The 21,007-nt window shown below is 43.1% G+C and overlaps 1 protein-coding gene across 10 annotated transcripts in view; it reads right to left on the reverse strand.

The window, feature by feature from the left end:
* Positions 1-21,007, reverse strand: part of f (espin protein forked) — a 410,656-nt gene that overhangs the window by 126,968 nt on the left and 262,681 nt on the right. For 2 of the 10 annotated variants that reach the window (XM_071674476.1, XM_071674479.1), the window contains exon 1: positions 2,747-5,909. The exons of 5 other annotated variants lie outside the window; for them this stretch is intronic. In XM_071674476.1, the coding sequence (XP_071530577.1) occupies positions 2,747-4,035 (1,289 nt within the window). In that variant the 5' untranslated portion in view covers positions 4,036-5,909. Of the gene's footprint in view, positions 1-2,746; positions 5,912-21,007 lie in introns of those variants that run through there. 3 more of the 10 variants (XM_071674478.1, XM_071674474.1, XM_071674475.1) reach the window with 3 other exon arrangements.

Below are 21,007 nucleotides of genomic sequence, written 5' to 3' on the forward strand. Positions count from 1 at the left end.
TTTCTACGGGATGAAACCAGAAGTGTAACTCCTAAAGAAATTCTTTTTTTTCTTCACAATGAAGCAAAATAGCTTCACCTGAAAGTCTGAGACCATCATCTTGTCAACGAAGAAAATCTATAAAGAATACAGATGTTTTCTTCTCCATCAAACATATGTGCCCGAAAATGCTCAGTGCATCACTTCTTCCTTAAATGTCTCAGGAAAATACTACAAAGGTTTGAGAAGTATAATCTCCCAAAATAATCACATGAACATCTGCTTTACATGTACGTTCCTCCGGCAACACAAAGACAGACATGCGAAGACAGTCCATTCACAACATCCTCTTCTTGAGGACGCAGGAAAGAAGACTTTCTATCGGTACACAGAATCATATCATCGTTTACAAATTAAGGGGAGATAAAAAAAAGTATAGAATTACTTTCAGTCACTGCGACATTTACTCATTTTGTGAAAGAGAAACATTTTCGTCTTGCTTCTTGTGTCTCGTGGCTTCGAACACCCAGATGGTCCGAGCGAGTCCCCAGACGCACATGTCTCCTTCAGAAGTTGTGTGACTATCGCTATTGTTACGCCGTGACGTCATACAACCACTCTCTCTCTCACACACACACACGTGCCAGCCACAAGGGGTGTTACGGGTCAGGGTGTCACACGCCAGGGTGTTACAGGTACATCATCACGGGTGTTACAGACGCTGAATAGATCGTTACGTCTGAAGGCAGACCTTCTCCCTTGTTGGATCAGTGAATCAAAAAGAAAATCACAATCTACATCTTTAGCGTCCTTTCTCTCGAGGAGATTCCATTTCACATATCGACTTGATTACAATAGAGTGTACACAGGAGAAACTCTCGGGCCGACAGCGACGTCGGAGGCAAATAATACGAGGGAATTAATAGACGTGCGTCCGATTTGCTCCTTTTGTTCTTCCTCTGACCCTGAAGGCTTTGACAGGTCAGTGGAACCAGAACAAAGGCCAAGACTAAAACAGCCAAGAAAGGGGAAAAAATACGTAAAAGTGAAACTAAACATGGACGTCAATTCCCCAAAAATGACATCATTTTACCAGTTATTAAAAGCACCTTTGAAGGTATCTGAGTAAAGAAACTATCAGTCCAGAAGGAATAATCCACTAAAATTGCTGTGTTGTGAAATCGGATCCGCCAAAACTGGCGTATGAAGGGTCAGCGCGTCCTGTGGGTGTATAAGGTGCATTTCTCAGTGACTGAATTGTGAGAGAATTTCATCCGCCCTTCGTGGATTCTCGTGTCACCTTCAGTGGAAGACAGAGTGGATCAGGCCAAGGGTGAGGTGGGGGGCGCTGGGAGAGGGAGAAAGAGAGAAAAGAAAACGAATGAAAAAAAAAAAACCGGAAGGTGGTGATTTACTTAATATCTCACCAACTTTGATGTACTTAAGAAAATGTGTAACACTTTTCCTAAACCTATTTACAAAGTATGAAGTATGGAATCCTACAGTACTACTATACCATACTCCACAGCAGGTAAATATACATTCCCGTAGTATCACGATAGTACATACAGAAGCACACATCAAACACCCACACAATACATGAGGGAATATGGCCGGTTCAGACGTTTCCAGCTGATGGCTCCCATGCCTTTCGTTCATGCCCAGCAGAGCGACGCTCCTGCTTGTATCAAATTAAACGGTCTTCCATGCATGGCTAATTATGGGTAAATATACCACAAGTGATTAGTTCCGAGTAGTTAAACCTTCCACAGTGAAATTACTCGATGTACGTTTCTTAGATTTCTTTAAAGTATCAGTTTCTTAATAATGATCTTTTCCTTTGTAATTTCATGTACGTCCATAACATGAAGTTCGAGCATCCATTAGCTGATTGAAAGACGATTTTCAGTAATAACAAAATAAGAGGAGATAAGTCATTTCCTTCTTATGAATTTACCGTCGATCAAATGAGTCTGGTTGATTAAGATATCATGAGACACCCAAACAAAAATACTCAGCAGGTGTACAGCGCTATCTTGAAACTACTTAAGTTCTCCCGGGAATTCCGAGACTTGATCGTAGGTCAGTTGGGGCAACAAATAGGTCAAGTTGTCTAAAACATCAGACGTTCCATCCAAGTCTGGGGGCACCTGTGGGTCCACAACATCCTGTTTGCAGGTGACCAGACAAGCATGTTCGAATTCCACTTGAAGGTCACTGAGCAGGTCGGGCCTCCATCAGTAGGTCAGCCAATGTACTAAAACTCCATTAACTGGTCACCAGAAACGTCTACATGAGATTTCCCGTTACCGCGGAGACACTAAGATGAGAGACAGGTTAGCATACGTGTGAGAGGAGACTTCCCTATTGGGTCACCAGACGTGTGACACAGATTACCTTTTGAGCAAGTGGGTAACTCTTCTCACGCGCGGCCGGAAACACAACAACCTACATCAGGAGTGAATATGTACTAAGCTCTACTCTGAGGAGCAGAAACATGTCGGAAGTGGATGGAAAACGGAAAAGAGGGACTGAATAGAAGATGGAATGATAGAGGGAAAGAGGCTTTGGATGTTCGAAACCTGAACATGAAGGAGGATATGAGACGTGGAACGGATAGAGCGAACTGGAGCGATGCGGTATACAGAGGTCGACGTGATGACTTTAGGATAAACCAGGGCATAGGAAAAAGTCTTTGGGAAACGATGGACTCTATTGGAGTGAGAAATTCTGAAAGTCTCTAAAAAGAAAAAAAGAAAACTCTTACCTTTCCATGGTTGTATTCTTCTCCAAGGTCGCCTGCTGTTGCTGTGCCTTAGATGGTGAGGTAATTTTGCCATATCTCCCTTCCATGTGGCACATGCCATTCGCCCTCTCACTGTAGTCTCTCTTAGATCTGTTATGTTCTTTTTCTCTTCTGCTATGTTTCCTTTCCCTACGGGAATCAGTTCTCACAGGTTTCATGTTCTCTACGTCTTCACTATTGCCGTCTTCACTATTATTACGAAGATAACTGACCCAGCCCTCGCTGCCAGACAAAACACCAGTGTCTGTCATGTCAAGGGAGCTTAAACTGGCCTCCAGGATTGTGGAGTACGTCGGACTAGACGGAACTGACTTAAGGAGTGGCGGGCTATTTTCGGAGCCTTTCAGGAGACCGAAGTCGCTGGCTGTGAGAGCTCCCTTCCTCTGGGTCATCATCCGTGAAGCCAGGTCGTGGGAAGCTTCAGAGCCAAGGTCGGTTATCTTATAGTTTCTCTTTGGTAAAGGGGGCTTTACGGACTCGTAGGTACCATCGCCCCACCCGTTCTCTTCAGCACCGGACGCATAATGCGAGTCTTCGATGCTGTTGGCGTTAATGATCTCCTGCAGGGTGGCGAGTGCGTCCTTCTCATCACAGTTGGTGACGGAGGCCTCGTACATCTCGTGCCCGAGACTGCGTCTGCTGAGCTGGTAGGAGATCTGCGGTTTGATCCCTAGCTCGGGGGTCGGCGCATCCGTTGGGAACGCCGTGATGGACCTCATCGACTTCCTGTTTTTGGCCTTGAAGGATCTGGATGAGCCTCCTTGTATAGTGCGTCGAAGGGCCGTGCCCTTAGCCAGCGGGTCGAGGCCGAAGATGCCGTTCTCCCTCGAAGATGGGAGAACGCTCAGCGATTTTCTTAGGGTCCCACCTTTCTTAAGCCCACTGTGAGAGTCCCTGTTATAATAACTGGAGTAGTAACCGGGCTTAACCGATGTGAAGATCTCTCGGTGGATGCAGACACCATTACAGTTCTTATTTTTGTAATTACAGAGGTAACATTCGCCATGCCTGAAGGAATGTGCTCGCTGAAGGTTCCGCAGAGCATCGGCCACAAGGATACCAGGTCTCTTGGAGGCCCTAGGGGACTTCCGTCCCCGCTCAGCGCCCCCTCGCTTGGTACCGAAGAACGAGGAGCAACTGGTGGTAAGGAAGCTGGCCCGCTTCTTCCTATGAAGGGAGACATCGCTGAGGTCTCCCAGGTCCACCACGTTGACGCAGGTGTTGCTGGAGACGCTCAGCAGGCAGCCCATGGAGCGAGGTGGCAGTAGGGGCCTCGGTCAACACTAATGGCCCGCGTCATAGCAGCTCCTGCCCATGACACACACACGGGTCACACGCCCATGCATGGATGCCTCCGTGACGGGGGAAGAACTCAGAGGGACCCATGAATCTTATCCTTATCTGTCAACCCGTCCCACCATCAGTATCAACCAAGGAATCAGTCACAAGATTTCTCCCACAGAATATTACCATCTCATCGTCCCTGTACACTCACGATGACCTCGTACTCGGGGGTAGGAGAGTAACAGGTCCAGACCGTAGTAAAGTCACCTGGACAAGTTCACTTCTCCCGTTTCTTCTCCCTGGGTCAGGTTCAATGCTTCACTTGCTGCCAGAGATAGGTTTATTGCTCCACTTGCTCCTCGGGACGGGTTTCAGAGTTTACAGCCCAGGTCATGGATGCTGAGGATAGAGGCGGTAGCAGGGCACTAGTCTAACCCCACACGGGTCCCTGGCGTAGCCTCTAGTGCCGGCGGCCTCCCACCAACCTCTGATGCTCAACTTTCCACAAAAATTGTTTCTCTTCCCTCTCTCTCTCTTTGTCTCCCTCTCCTTAGATTTTATCTTGAAACTAATATCCAAAGTCTCTCTAGAATTATTTCTCATCTATATTACAGCCTTAAGATTAACGTGATTGATCAAATGTGTATATAAGATTCCATCTTTTCAGCGTTCGTATTAATCTATACTCACGTCACACATTCTATAAAACAAGTAGGTATATTCCAATGAAGAAAAGAAAATTGAATGATATTCCGAAGAGAAAAATCCTGCAGATAACTGTCTTGAGCCAGACGTCCACTCTGCTTCTGACCAGAGAGCGCCGTGGTCAGCAGGTGGAGTCGACAGATGTGCGTCTCTCTGAGCAGCACCGTAAACTGTACGTCGCTACTTCTACCAGCGGCTGGCGAGGGCGTCGCCTCCTACCGGAGATCAACGCAACTCTATCGTCGTCCTCTTGGTCGCCCAAAAGCCCTCCTGTGATTGATCTTCAGAGAAGCACTTGACCAAGAGTGATCAATAATGTTATCATAAACCAGATACGAATATATCGCACTGAATATTATCCATTAAACCTCATCAAGAAGAGGCATAAGTCCCTGGAGATCTACGTCATCAACAAAGCACTCACGTCGTTCTCGGTTGTTAAGTTTAAAAGTTAATTATATTCCCGGGTCAGGTCCCACGCTCACTAACGGTCACTGTACTATTATGGCTTAACAGCAGGGCGTGTGGGACGTAATGTTTGCTCTCCTCTGGTCTTCACGCAACAATTACTTCCGAGGCACCAGCTGTCGCGCACCCCATCCTGGCCGGAAGCGAATCTGTAGCTCGGCGAATGCCTGACGTTACTATCAGCTTGACCGAGAATGTGCGACGGTCAACTGTCACTGGTGCCTTAGATATTCAGCAGTGTAGACACTGTGTGCGACACTTGCACTGCACGGTCGAGGAACGTGTGTGTGTGTGTGTGTGTGTGTGTGTGTCTACGTCAAGCATACCAGGTCTGTCTCAGGTTGACATCTGGAGATTCGTCACTGTACGTTATAAACACCACATCATTTCTTTATGTCACTTGTCTTCAACCATCACTTAAAACAACCACGTCTATAGATGGCACAGCAATGCCCTAAAACCGTAGTTTACAATCACCACGATATCTGCCAGCCACACCACACTCAACAACAGTAGCTGTACGAGAACACGACTGCCTCGGGAGTCCTCAGCACCAGGACTGTGTCAACACCACTGTGATCCAGCGACTGTCGCGTGTGGGGCGACGAGGTGATGGGCGGAGGGCGACGCAGGTTTTCCTCACACAACCTCCCTGCTCGACGTGCGGGCCATGACTGGTCCCAGGTTCAGCGACCATCTCGCCAAACACGCCACCTACCCGGCCTCCTTCCCCCAGCCAACGCTACCGATCGTCATTACTAAGCGCCTCGCTCTTGGGTAGTGATACCTCGAAAAAAACAAAACTCTTTTCTATCTTGGTCCAGACACGAGAGAAACAAGATACACAAACAGTTTCTTCTCTTACAAATATACCAAATGAGCTCTTGCAGGTTCTTTTAGAGTCACATATAACGTCTAGTTCTGGTACACAGTGTCCTCAACACATCACGATGATTCATAAGTGAGTTTATCCTCCCGGGTCCTTGCTTGTGAGCATACGACGTTTTTATATGCCTAGAGATAAGTTATTCGAATCTCTAACTACATTACATTTACGAGGTATTTTTTTTTCCTCTGCTCTGCAGTCCGCTCGATAAGCCATCAATCTCTATCATTCTAGCGGTTCATTTACGCTAACATTGTGATCTATCGATACCAACGTTCGTAGCCTCCCTGATGCATTCAGCGTGTGCAGAAGGCGTGCCCTTAAACCTTTTCCAGTTATCAATTATGAAAATCATCAACATTTTATTTGTAATATATTCATAATCTCATTTAGATAATGTCATCTTTGATAAATGCTTCGATGCAAACCGTTAGGCTTTGATGATTTAGATAATATGTTCAAAGCTTCGTTATTCATCACGAATCGTTTTGTGCCAACGAAAGGACGACGCCAGGAAATCCAGTGTGCCTTGGGCAAGCTCACAGTAGACCAACAAACACATACGTCAGACGACGATTAACCTCTGTAGTTATAATAAGTGGCTGACAATCATACAGTCGATTAAAAAAACAAAGGAAGATGATTCAACATAAGAAAAAACAAAAGATAAAACAGCAAGAAATATCAAAGAAATATATAACTTACTACGTAGAATATTAAGTGGAATTTCAGTTTCGACGTTATACAAATATCAGTAGAAATTCGAATTTTCTTACTCAAAAAAAAAAAGCCAAGAAAAAACGTGTTTTTTATCAATAACGTCACCAGGGTAGAAGTAAGCAGACCTGGACAGAGAAAGACTCACTCAGAATGCTTCCCACAACACTCAACTGATTAATAACCACGAACAGAGACTCGCAGTATAACTTGACACAATGCAAGTTTTAACAAGGCTCACTTTTACATAGTCTTAGTTAGATATCACTCAGTAGTCTGACTAACTTTTCACAGTAACATTACAGGATGGTCCTATGTATATGTGGCTATATGTAAGCATATGTATACGTGGCTATATGTAAACATATGTATACTGTGGCTATATGTAAACATATGTATACGTTCATTATTACAGTTGTTCTACAAGCCAGTCACTCTGAAGGTCGTCAGTTCAGATCTACAACGAAGCAGACGAGAGCATCGTATCTATCAACAAACCAACTGACCTTCCATATAGATGTGAACGAGTTGTTATCATCTGTAGATGATTCTGCAGGTAATCATTAATCATTAATCATATAACCTCAGGATCCCTCTCACGGGACCTCTGCGGCTTTCAGAATGCGCTGCAATCAGTAGCAGGGAAAGGAGTGACTCCTTTGATGTGAGAAGTTCTTTGACGAGATTATACTCCTTTTAGTCCACTGATAATGACTGAATCTCGACGAAGATAATTTTTGCACTCGTGACGTAATTTCATGATGGATTACGTTACCGTAATCCATCATGAAAAAACAGTGACCTGGCAGGTGGAATGATGGCGATATGTGGGTCAAGCTGCTTTGATTAGTCTCTGACGGCGGCGATAGAGTTCATTCTACAAGCCTTCAATATCATGGTCAGGATGTGCAAATAAAGGTATGGCAAAAACGTTAACAAATCCTACAGATATCTGAACATTTATCCATTCGTTAATCACCTGTTTGTGTATATCTTATTCTTACTATGTGTTCCTTCCTTCCATTAACGAAACAAACTGATATTGGATGAACACGTACACAAGAGAAGAAAAGATCTAAGTACACTTTGCACAGAAAGTTCAGGGACAATGGTAAGTGCAATATGTGTATCAGGCTTGACCAAAAAGATATCAAGTTGTACACGAAAAAATATTGTTATGTGTGTGAGAGAGAGAGAGAGAGAGAGAGAGAGAGAGAGAGAGAGAGAGAGAGAGAGAGAGAGTGAGTTACATTGATCCATGGACCACACAGACTCAAGGTCCAAGTGAGGTGGTCTGGCCTTAACACTTCTAAAGTCATGTTAATTTAAATAATTATGATGGATCTAATCTGATATATAAGATTCTAAAACACACACACACACACACACACACACACACACACAGTTCCTTAGTGTAGAAGCTCCCTAACCTGTAGTAACAACCAGAATGTACAGTTCGCTGGTTCAAACATCAATCTGAAACAGGTTCCTAACGTCTGATTTCGGATCTCTTTTACTCGCGTAGTATTTTTCACAATCTTAACTAATCTACGATGCAACACAGTCCTGAGGAGAGCTATTAAGACTTTTAATTATCAACAGGGTATATGTAATTACGTTTCTAAGAATGTATTCCAGGAAAGCGTATGGAGACGTGCGTAAAGGGGATTCAGAATCCATTATAACAACAGTGGTGTGAGCTCAGGTGCAGCAGAGTGAACCCGACCATGTACCGCTCCGGAGCGCTTCGAGCGGTGTCGATTGAGATTGACGACGACGACCCCCCCCCCCATACACACACACACACACACACACACACACACACACACACACATAGAAAAGAAATAAATGAGGTGCTGAAGGACGTGCTGTCTCAGTGAAGTGTTCACTATCAGGGAAACCTTCTGATGGGTGATCTACATTTTCGTATCAAAGCAATAGAACGGAAACTATCATACACCACACATTTCCAAGGTTTGCTGTGACTGACTGAATTAGATCTGTATTATCTCCAACTTTAGCAGAGTACGTTAAGAAGTATGGAGGAAGATCTCAATGGGAATAAATAAGCTGCAGTGTGACATTCTGGCGTGTTCTGTTTCTCACCAAACCACATATACCCACGCCTACAGGAAACCCTGACGACTGTCGAGTGGTATCATCTTAAAAATAAACATGATTTCGTTAGCCATGGATCATCAGTAAGAAAAATATATAAAGACCTCAAAGGTCAGAGTAAATGTTACAAGCCAGAGATCATAAGAATAAAAGACAGATTATCTCAGAGTCATGAGAAGATAAGCATGAGAACATATTTCGAATGAGTCAAGACAGCTTTGATCCTCATCATTATACGTGCTGTAAAATCCCTCCCTCTAACTGCCAGTGCCTTCCCCAGTCAAACTACTTCAACCTCTATGAACCCTTCACATCTGTTGTCCATCCTTCCCAACCCATTCAATCTACTTCTAATCCCCCCTGACTCACTCCACCATTCTCCAATGTCTCCCCAATCTCACCCAATCCAATTCACATCTGTCACTCTCCGTCTGTACGGAAAAGTGAGTCTTCCAGTGGACGGTGTTGCCGTGCCTCCAGCATAGTGAGGGCCGAGCCTCAGGATGGGTGCTTCCTGGTCCTCCTCTGGAACAGAGATTAATGAACTACTGAGAAGCTCCCTCTTAACAGAGCCCACCATTAAGGAGTGATTTTCCTTGATTAAACTACGGTTGAATGACCTTTAGAAACGCAAGTCTACAGGAGTTAGACTCGTAGATCGATTTCGTAAGTGAGATCTGGCTACGTGAACGGAACAAAGAAAGTGTTATAAGAATAGTTCTTAAAGGTGAAGGAGACTGATTAACCTTATACTGGTGAGTAATGTCCAGAGGAATTCTTTTTCTTTCAATTTTCTTAATGTTTGGTTCTGTGTTGCTTAGATAAGGAGGTAAGGAGTCTGCATCTTATCCATTATCTAGATGTTTTATCTCGTTAGGTATAGACCAACACCTACACGAACACATGCAGGAAGATAGATCACCACGCGAGCATGAGTAACATATCCACATCTTCCTCATGATCACTACATGATCTGCCTCACCTTTAGGAAAGTGAGGACAGTCGTCAACCTCCAACATTCTCCTCATTTTCGTCATCAAATTAGCGAAATGAAGGAAGAGAGATAAAGACAGAGGGTCAGAGCAGGATGTGAAGAAAGCCAGGTGGAGGCGATTTTAGTGTGGCATCCATTCACCAGGTGTCTCTGCTTATCTCACCACAAAAGAAAATCAGTAAAACAGAAAAGAACGAGGTAAAGAAAAAGACAATATGCAATTCAGATACGAAAGTTAAACACATATGGAAATATACAATTTCTTTCTTAAATGTATTCCAACTTCCTGTTAGCAGTGTTCACACCTTTTTATCATATCGTTCAGTTCATTCACCGTGAGTAGTGAAGACAAAGGATGTGCACATAATGACCACGTTGTCATGAAGTGGGGCATTGACATGCCCGAGTGTGTTGATGATCTTTGTTATGGTGAGTTAAGTGTTGTGATCTTACAGACAAACTTCGATTATCAGTGACTCGAACCTAAGCCTCCAAGATTGGCTGGTTGGTTGGCCGGGGCTTCAGGCTTATCAACCGTGTCTCCTACTATGGTATTTAGAGTTTCTTGTGCCAATGATATAAACATGAACCACCTATGGCAATGTTCAGATAAGTCTGGATGAGACTCAAGATGCACAGGTGACTAAGAATATAAAAGATACTAATAAACTTAATCAATAATCAGTGTTACAAATGTCTTTCAACAGCACAACACACCGGTAAGAATACCTACCAACGGCACAACACAGTGGTAAGGGTGTCTATCAACAGTACAACACAGTATAACAGGATTTTCTGTCTTATGTGTTATGTGAAGAAACAAACAGTTCTTTTCAACAGATAACAAAAAAACGAGTTGTCACCTCACCAAAGCTTTAAAAAGAACTGATTTAACAATTGATAAGTAATTCTGAATTACTTAAGTGAATGAAAGAAATAAGTTACAAGATAAGTGACGAGATGGAAAACTGAAGAAAACTAGAATTGTCAATTCTTTCTCAATATTCCTCATTGTGAAGATGCCACATCTATAAATAGTGATATAGATCAGTAACAGAGAAGATAACAATACTTTCTTTAGCCGTGTTACTTTACTCTCCAAGACTGGTAGATCTGGTAGCAGAGCAGAGGGTCTATCTATGTAACTTTGAACCAGGAAACAACAAACGCGTTCAAGTCTCTGGCAACACTTGGCAGCGTTTCCACCATATGGCGTATCTATGGTTGCCAGACTCATGGGAAACTACCTTACACTTACATGTTTACATATATATCGTGTCATGAACATTCCTGAGTTTTACTTGTATGGCAAGTAAATTGATTTTGGTAACGTGGAAGAGGAACTATGAACTGATACACAAGTAAATGAGTAAATAATGAAGAATATTGAGAGAATATAAGATTTCTAGCATCCCGGGTTGTATAAACCGGATTGGTTTGATTCTAATTCTATGGAGACTGAGACAGTGTCTTGTGGTTGGCTAAGGGTATATCCTAGGTATATCCTTGACACGTCCTAGTGATTAGATCAAACCTTAACGACGGTTTTAATCACATCCGGGAACTAGTTATACTGCACTGTAAAAGCTCAACCTTCCTACTGAAAATGAAGAAAAAAAGACTCAGGTTTACTTAAAGCCAATCAGAACCTTCTACGTCCTAACAAGACGATGGTTGAAAGTTAGTTCGATCCGCCTTCCAGACATCGTGATCCTCCTGGTGCAGTGAGGACCAAGATGTGATGCTACTCCCAAGCTGACTATGGCCCTGCCTGAGGCACATAGTCTTACGTGGCTCTGGATGATCATTGACGGAGACACGTCAGTCACTTCATGCGTTCATATATGTACCCCAGAAAATGAGAAAGGTAGATAGACACATAGAAATAGATAGACATCTTCGATGATCCGTCTATCAATATGGCGTTCCAACCGCTAGTGTATCTAAATCTCTGTATCTCCCTCTTTCTAGCAGACCTGTCACTCCTTCCAGCTATACACTTAATCACTTGATTCATTCAGCGAGCAGTTACACCAACACCACACACATGACCACACCCCCACCCCTGCCTGTCCAAGTCTGGGTCAAACGTGTTGCGGTGGTAGTGGTGGTAGCGGCGGTGGTAGCGGCGGTGGTAGTGGTGGTGGTGGTGGTGGTGGTGGTAGTGGTAGTGGTGGTAGTAGTGGTGGTAGTAATTAGCTATGGTAGTTGTGGGCAGTGGATGTGGTTGTGGCGGCGGACCGTACCGCCAAATGGTAAAAACCTTCCTACCTGGCGGTCAGGTCAGGACGAGTCTCCCGCCGCTCGCCGCTGCTCCCGAGATCCCAAGGCTGTGTGTGTGTGTGTGTGTGTGTGTGTGTGTGTGTGTGTGTGTGTGTGTGTGTGGCTCCCTCGCTCACCCGCAGGTCGAATCACTTGCCGAACCTCAGAATGCCTCTCAAGGACTTGGCTATAACGGACTCGGTTATACTGATCCTTGAGACGAGGAAGTCCCACGGAGGCCTGGCGTGTGTGTGTGTGTGTGTGTGTGTGTGTGTGTGGGTGGGTGGGTGGGTGGGTGGGTGTGTGGGTGGGTGGGTGGGTGGGTGGGTGGGTGGGTGGGTGTGTGGGTGGGTGGGTGGGTGTGGGTGTGGGTGTTTAATTTGGATGGTTTCTTTCATTGTCACTCAGATGTCTTCTCGGATTCTCTCTCTCTCTCTCTCTCTCTCTCTCTCTCTCTCTCTCTCTCTCTCTCTCTCTCTCTCTCTCTCTCTCTTTCAGGACTGACAATCATGTGGCGATTGTAGAGGTACAGAGAGAGAGAGAGAGAGAGAGAGAGAGAGAGAGAGAGAGAGAGAGAGAGAGAGAGAGAGAGAGAGAGAGAGAGTACAATAGTGTTCATCAAGCAACACGGAGCTCAGCCTTGCCTCTTGGTGAAGCCTCATCGTAGGTTGATGAAGCATGACGTAGCCTCAGAGATAAGATAAACATGAGAGCCCTGCCTTGTTTCTAGAGAGATATAAAAACTTTTAATGGAATTCTCACAAGAAGTGTGACAGGTTCTTGACAATCGACAGGTCACTTCATGAACCATTACAGAAAACGTTGTATTGTATCAAATAACATTACTGAAACTGTATCATGAGTCATAACTTGTAGTTATCACAAGATCCTTAACGAGATCCCTCTCGTCTTCCCTACATCAGACTGAACAAACAATTGAATGTAATTTCAAACTTTCTAGTGTCTCTCTTTATCTGCTGCATCAACTCTTACTTCCTTACTCGAGGTGATAAAAGTTTTCAGTACCAACGAACAACATCACTGCATCCACCGAAACCTTCCCTTCCCGACACGTAAATATGTTCTCCAGAATGCACCACATCCTCATTCCATGGACCAACATATGGCTCAGACGCATGCGTTCCAGTGGTCAACGATACCTGAACCTGAAGCTCCCGGGGACCTGAGTTCGAGTTCTGGACCAGCCAACTGGCTCTCAGCGAACCCAGCTGTTTATCTTCCCCTTAAGGGCCTGGTCAATAAATGGCTACCAGGTGCTGAATTAAGATATACAGACGTACTGTATATTCGTAAACACACACACACACACACACACACACACACACATACAACTTGTGTATGAACACCATCTGAACAGACGAGTATAATCGTCTATATACATTGATCTATATACACACGACCATTCTCATGGACGCCCCGCACGGGCCATGGACACGGACGGACGTCAAGACCGGTCTATGACATCCGTGGACTCTCGTCACGGACAATGAACAACTGAAGGAAGCACTGATACTCAAGGACGCTTTACATAGACCACGGATACTCAGAGGCTTCACATGGACAACGAACACTTACGGACGTCTTACACGCATCACGGACACTCGTCGAAACCCAGCGCAGGCCACATACATTCCCACAGGCGCCACATCCGGATCAAGAGTAACCCAGTGCGAACCACACAGTGCGAACCACAAACGTTCTGAACAACGCTCCACACGGAGCATGGAAAACCACGAACGCCTCACACGGTGCGTAGGGACTCACAAACGCCAAGCACGGATCATGGATACCCCTGGTGAACCACGGACACCCGGGACGGACCACGGACATGGGTGGGGCAACACCCTACGGGCCACCAGCATCACTGGTCAGCCGCATCACACACAATGGTGGCCAGGCTGGTGACTCCTCCCTCAACCTGGTCCCACATCCTGCTTGCCTTCCTGTCTCCCTCCTGCTTGATGTTTCCCTCTATGTCTCCCTCCTGCTTGATGTTTCCCTCTATCTCTCCCTCCTGTTTGATGCCTCCCAATATCTCTCTCTCTCCTGCTTTTGTGAATGTTGGCACATTTCAATGACTCCATGCTTATCAAGTGGTATCTGGCAGCTATGAAAGGCATGTTGTTATAAGCCACACAGTGTGAATGAGTTCCAGTTTCTGGTATTGTTTGATATTGTTTTATCTCTTTCCTGTTCATCATAAGATGCGGAAGTGAAGCGTGTTGCATATTCTCCTCAATGAAGAGAAATCTAACATGTAAATGATATTTATCGAAACAATGAATCGTGATTTGATGATATAAATATTAATAACTTAATTTTGAGCACAAAGGTACGGCGCTTGAAAACGACGGTACGGCCTTTGAGCACAACGGCACGACCTTGGAGCACGACATAAGGTCCTCAAGGAATAAGAAAGTACTACCTTTGAGCATGACGATACGACCCTTGACCATGAAAATACGACCCTTGTATATCGTGACCTGTTATCGGACCCATATGGAACAGGTCAGAAACCTGATCATACCGTCGTCCTCGAGGATCGAACTCTCGCACTATACGTCTTAATCCTCTCGTGAGGACCTCAGCTCTGTCTTGCGAGTTCCAGGATCTGGGAGGCTCAGCCAAATGCGTGGTCTTGTGATTTGTGGGGCATACGTATGGATGTGAGGTATACATATACATCCGGAATATACAGGAGTTCCTTGCGTGTTCATGTGAGCTGAAATTCTTCTAACCATTAGTATTAGAAATGACCATAACTGTTATGTCGTACATTTAGCTGACAGTAGTGGATAGGATCATTGTAGTCACATCGGGTCACGTTCCAATTATAGATCAGGCAGAATGTATATAAAAGCTGGTAGTTTACGTAAAATCTAATACTTCATTGATATAAACCGGACAGTTTGATTTGTTAAGAGCGATAACAAACTGTGAATTATAACTAGTGATTATATTACCAATCTGCCAGGTAGGGAAGTATCTCGTGTTGAGTCGCATTAAGCTGCAGAATCCACTCCTAATGGTGCTCTTCCGTCACTTCCTTTATGTTTCAGCTTTGATGTCATACCTCCCCTGGTGATGCCGGAGGGAGTGGAGGGTAGGGAGAGAACCTTTTCCTTTGCTATCCTTTTCTTCTACTGCTTTTCAGGGGACAACATTCTTTTTTAGTGTTAAGGCCAGACCCCCCTCGCTTGGACCTTGGGTCTATGTGGTCTGTGTATATATGTAACTCCACGGAACTCAAAGACTTTGGTTGCCCGGAAGCTTCCCACCGGATCATGGAAGCACCATCGGTGGATCACAAGTCAGCATCGTGTATGGGAAGGACTAGGACGGTGTCTGATCACCTTCGAACCTCCAAGTTTCGTTCTTGATCAAAGAAAAACATCCTGAGGAAAATGTTCTTGCAGTAGTTCGTCAAATATTTCTTATGAAATAGTGAGGTCTTCTGTGCCACATATATCAACATCCTCACCATGAAGACATAATCACATACGACATACACTAGATTTTCCTGGGTAATGCTAAAGTAAATGTTCAGTTGTAATCTATCATTATTCTGAGCCCCGGCGTTGTCAGAGGAGCTATAATAACAATATCATTTGTCTGACAGTCATTATCATCGCTACATGAAAGAGGAAATAAGTCTACCTAGTTCAGAAACTTCTCTCTTAAAAAATTTAGCTTATCATAAACACTCATGAATTTCGTACATGAAAATTTCTTCCAAAATTCTGTGCGAGTTTTTGCAGAGTTGACGAAAAAGATGATACAAGTTGTTGCCCCAGGCATCAGTGTTAGTGCACCTCTGGAATACAGTTTTAACCTCGACGCGAGATGGGTTGACCCGGGAACTAGTTTCATCTGACTCAATAGTCTAGTATCCATGCGGCCCAAGTTCACACGAGTTTCACATGAGAAGGTTAACGGTTGGTCTGGTTTTGGGTAAGCAACACTATAAAGAAAAGTGAGTTCTCCACATTATATCATTCAACCGTTAAACTTAAGCAGAGTAAATATATTCTTATTACGAAAGTTTATGGGATTACTGAAGACAAAGAAGACAATACAGATATACTTAAATCCTTTAAAATGTACGAAAATACGACTCAAAATTCTCAGTTCTGTTGACGAGGTAACATGACGTGTGCCGCTCTACACCTCTGTCGTCAGCGACGTCACTCAGGCGTCGTCCCTCAAGGAGGTAGGACGGGACCTACTGTGTTTCTCTGCCACATTTGATTCGCCAACACATGAACACTTTAACTTGAAATTGTCTCTTCAACTGAAACCTTTCCATTTTGAACAATTCTCGTCAGAGGTTAGAGCAGAGCTTTCTCGATTGTGTAGAGCAACATTGGAGATGTAGAAGTATTCCAGCTTGACGGAAATATATAATAAATGATTTCTTACGAGAGAATAATCGGGTCTACAGTTCAGTCCAGCTAATGAAATGTAGCTAGACACCTAACGTCGTCCATCTGTCCCCTATGTCTGAACTTAATCAAATAAAAGAAAATGGAAACAAATTGATAAATATATCTTTTACTTCCAACGACATTATCCATACTCGTTTGCACCCGCCCTCTAAGTCTACGGGAGTGGAAACGTCATCACCCACAAAGGAAAGATACAGAACGAGTCTTGTACATCCCCTTCGTCAAACGGTAAATTTGGGCGTTGGCGCAAGGCGTGATATTTTTTTTCCGGTATTGGTTCATAACTGGTTTAGCGAATCACGAAAAACAATATCGGCAGATTGAGCTGTTTATCGTCGAAGTCTTCCTCTCATATGTTATTCCTCACATAACATACTTGTAAACCGAGGTGTTACACACGGGTTTTAGAAATCTACTTCCTTTACGTGTACTCAATCAGGCAAGCGTCAGGTGGGCCAGGAAGGGCGTTAATCGGTAAAGTAAACGCGGGACCACTCACCGTTTTCTGTCACATCATCAGCTTAATACCTTGTCTTTCCTGCCAACTGTATACCATCCAACGCTGAAGAGGCAGACTATTGTAAACCAGTCGTGTATAGCGTGTGTAAACAGAGCCACAAATGTAAACTTAGATTCCATACTACTAGTCTGTAAATAACTGCAATTATAGCAATAACAGCTGGGCCAGATACTGCAGGGCGTGGGCTTCGATTCCCTGCATGAATACACACTGACTCGTGCAAAATATAAGTAGTGTGCAGCACGCTCGCGAAAGCTAATCAAAACCTGTGTGCCGGTTAGGATCATTTTCTATGTCAGCGTTGAAATCTCCTTAATGTATTGTGTCCTTTGTCAAGCATGGCAAGATGATGATGTCGCACTCTCTGATCTCCCGTCCCTCGTCCTCTCTGGACTGAACACTTGGACTGTTTTCCTTCCAGTGTTACACAGGTCACTAATTATCCGTTTTCAACATCCATGATGACCCAATATCACTTAAAAATGAAATGGTGATTTACCAGTTTAGGTTCGCATCTCTATTAACTTTGAATACTGTTCTGCATTACCAATGTTCTTTCTAGAGAACACAATAACAGTCGGGAAAATGAATCTGATTATTAAGTTTTCTTGAACGATATCAAATTACATGTAGGTATCATAAAAGGGAACATGTGAAGTTAATTTCAAAGTAGGTAACATACTTCCAGGAAATCAATAGCAAATATAAAAACCTCCCCTAGCAGTCAAGATGTGTATTAAATTTTCAATAATCTAACTGAAATATACAAGTTACATCCATAATTGAGCACCACCAAAAATACTGGATGTTATCGAACACAACACACACAGCAAGCAAGTCTTCAATCCTCTGCAATGTACGAATTATGTTGGTATATATCTACTCACATACAGGCCTCTAGGTGAGGTTTTTATAGAATATGTTCTTATTATCTACTTTTATATTAATAAGTCATCCATCTTTCCTGATGTGTATATCACCTTATCGCCTTATTCAGTTCTGTTCAATAAAGTATGATTCCATATCATGCCCTGCGAATGTTATTGTATTCTCTAAACACTATGTCAGCAAAGCAGAAAAACATTACCTTACATTCAAAGCTAATGTATATGTGGAGTTAGACTGGTGAATTGACTGTAAAAGACTTAAATGTCTAACAAAAGGAGAACTTATAGTACACGAAAGAGATCAAAAACATTTACACTAGTCCCACCTACCTCACCAGTATGAGAGCATTCGTTTTCTCTCAATACAATTCAAAGAAAACGGTATAAGGTATAAGTATATGATTTTTTCTCCCTGAAATTCTTTTCCGTATTAACATATATTCGAGATCTTTTTAAGGGAACCCGAGTAGAAATATGACAATTTTCTACTATGAACAAACTATTTTTTTTCAAATTCGTGTTTAATCAGGATATCAACTTCATTCAGTACGAATCTTAATACGAAAACTTAGAGTAAAAGCGTATATTGCGATATCACAAAACTCATTCCTAATAGCAATGTCAAAAGGACAAGGATAGTGAATCAGCTCCTCCTCAGTATGTTGTATATAAAGGCCTAATTCCTTCCTGTCATAGACATTTCACGAAATAAAAAGACTGTGAGGGATGTATTTCACTCACTTTATCAATGAAAAACTTTTGGTATCTATCTAAAAAGGATTTTTGTATTGTATGCGTGTGTGTGTGTGTGTGTGTGTGTGTGTGTGTGTGTGTGTGTGTTCTCGGGTGTGCCATTACTGGCACAGGAGGGCCCGTGTTTGAATGTGTCGTGGGTTCTTTTACATGATTGTGACTAGGGCGTCCTCATTGCTGTTCCAATTATGAATCTTTTACAATTACCTAAGGTCACGTCTCGGGTACTGTAAATAATTCGTTTACTTCGATCATAACGTCTGGGGCTTTGTTTTAAACATACAACGAGTATACAATGTTCTAAATGGGACGAATTCCTTGCGATAGAAATGACAGGACGTATAGTACAAACATGTGTGAACGATGAAAGTGACACTTAATGAAAAGAAAAGTTGCAGAAACAATACCTGTATGATGAAACCTGACAAGAGAATCGTGAAGTTTCCCACTTGAAAAAAAAAAAAAACTAAGTCACACATCTATCTAAAATTGGACTCAAACTGATGTACAGATACCAATGAATAAAGTGGATTTTAACATTGTAAAGCAATCAGAGATTTTAACAGGTTTACTGATACTTGCCACGTGATGCCCGTGTTAATTCCCAGATGGTGCAGGAGCAAAGCCACACATTACCCATGAAATGGCATAGCCTTTCTCCCTTCACCAGTGATGACCACATGTACTTACCATCTCGACCTACAACATCTTCATTACCACGTACCTGAGGAGAAAAAGAAATAGATTAGGGTAATTTCATATTTTTATAGATATCTAAAAATTAGAAAAAAAAGATAAACATATACATCTTTTATATATATATATATATATATATATATATATATATATATATATATATATATATATATATATATATATATATATATATATATATTACTATCAAGAGTTTAAACCTAACCGTGTAGCACGGCAATCTGAACAGAAAAAAAGACTCACAGTTATCCATAACTGAAACAGTGCTGAAAGGATTCAAAATGACATGAATTATTGCGCTAACGGGGCGCCGGGCGAGGTTGTTATGCCTGTTACTCTCCAACAGATGGCAGGAGGAGCGCCAGAGGAACGGGACGTCTGTATATATAATTAGACGTACTGTAGGTGTGAGGTCGCATAGCTTGGCTGGACGGGGCCGAAGTGCGAGGATGGTAAAGGCAGAATAACGATGGCTGGGAAGAATAGGAGGTCAATATCTGCCTAGGAGAGAGAGAGAGAGAGAGAGAGAGAGAGAGAGAGAGAGAGAGAGAGAGAGAGAGAGAGAGAGAGAGAGAGAGGCTAACAATAACTCCAGAATCCGAGGGAACACATAAAGGTCACCGGACGACAAATTACACCCCCACACCAGCAGGTCGTGGCCGCCTGGGACAACAGCCAGCCAACCAGCCAAGGTCACAGACAGACAGACAGACAGACGGAAGCAGGTCACACTGGACGGACGAGAGCGCTTGTCGTGGTTCCCAGACTGTGACGGGATGAGCCGCTGGACAGGAAGTAACTACAGTTTCACTCTTACAGGATTGGTGACTTGCTTGTGTGGAATGAAAAACTAAGAAAAAAAAAAGGTTCTTGGTCAGGAAAATAATGTCTTCTTGGTACATATTATTTCACTGTTCTTTAGAAAAGTATTTAAACAGCTGTCGATTTTTTTTCTTTTTTTTGACGAATCTAACTTTTTTGCTGTGAGTCGGTTTCTGGTTCTTGTAAATGATCTCTCGGACGGCCAAGACGAGTACAGTAACCTTCAGTAACTGTGTTGGTCGTAAATAAAAGAAAATTTTACCTTTTTTTAGTTTAAACCGAAAGACTTGTTTTGGCATTATCTTGTTTTACAATATCATGTTAATAAGAACTTCTCTTCCTTATGTAAACTGCTTGAAATATGTAAGAGTACGATAGGCATGTAAGTTATTCTTGTAAGTTACCGATGGTTTTGATAATGAAAGTGCAGACATTACATGACTGTGGTGTTCATGATGGAGTTTTAAGATCGTGTAGGAATCAAATATATGCACCATTACCGGAAAAAGGCATATCAGCAGGAGAATGTAAAGGTAATAGTAATGGGTAGACTAAGACATGAAGATGTACTGCATCGTGAATCAAAACACAACATTAACTCTACGGTTCCCATCCGATATATACTT

Source organism: Panulirus ornatus, chromosome 20 (genome assembly GCF_036320965.1).
Source record: "Panulirus ornatus isolate Po-2019 chromosome 20, ASM3632096v1, whole genome shotgun sequence".
Lineage (NCBI taxonomy): Eukaryota > Metazoa > Arthropoda > Malacostraca > Decapoda > Palinuridae > Panulirus > Panulirus ornatus.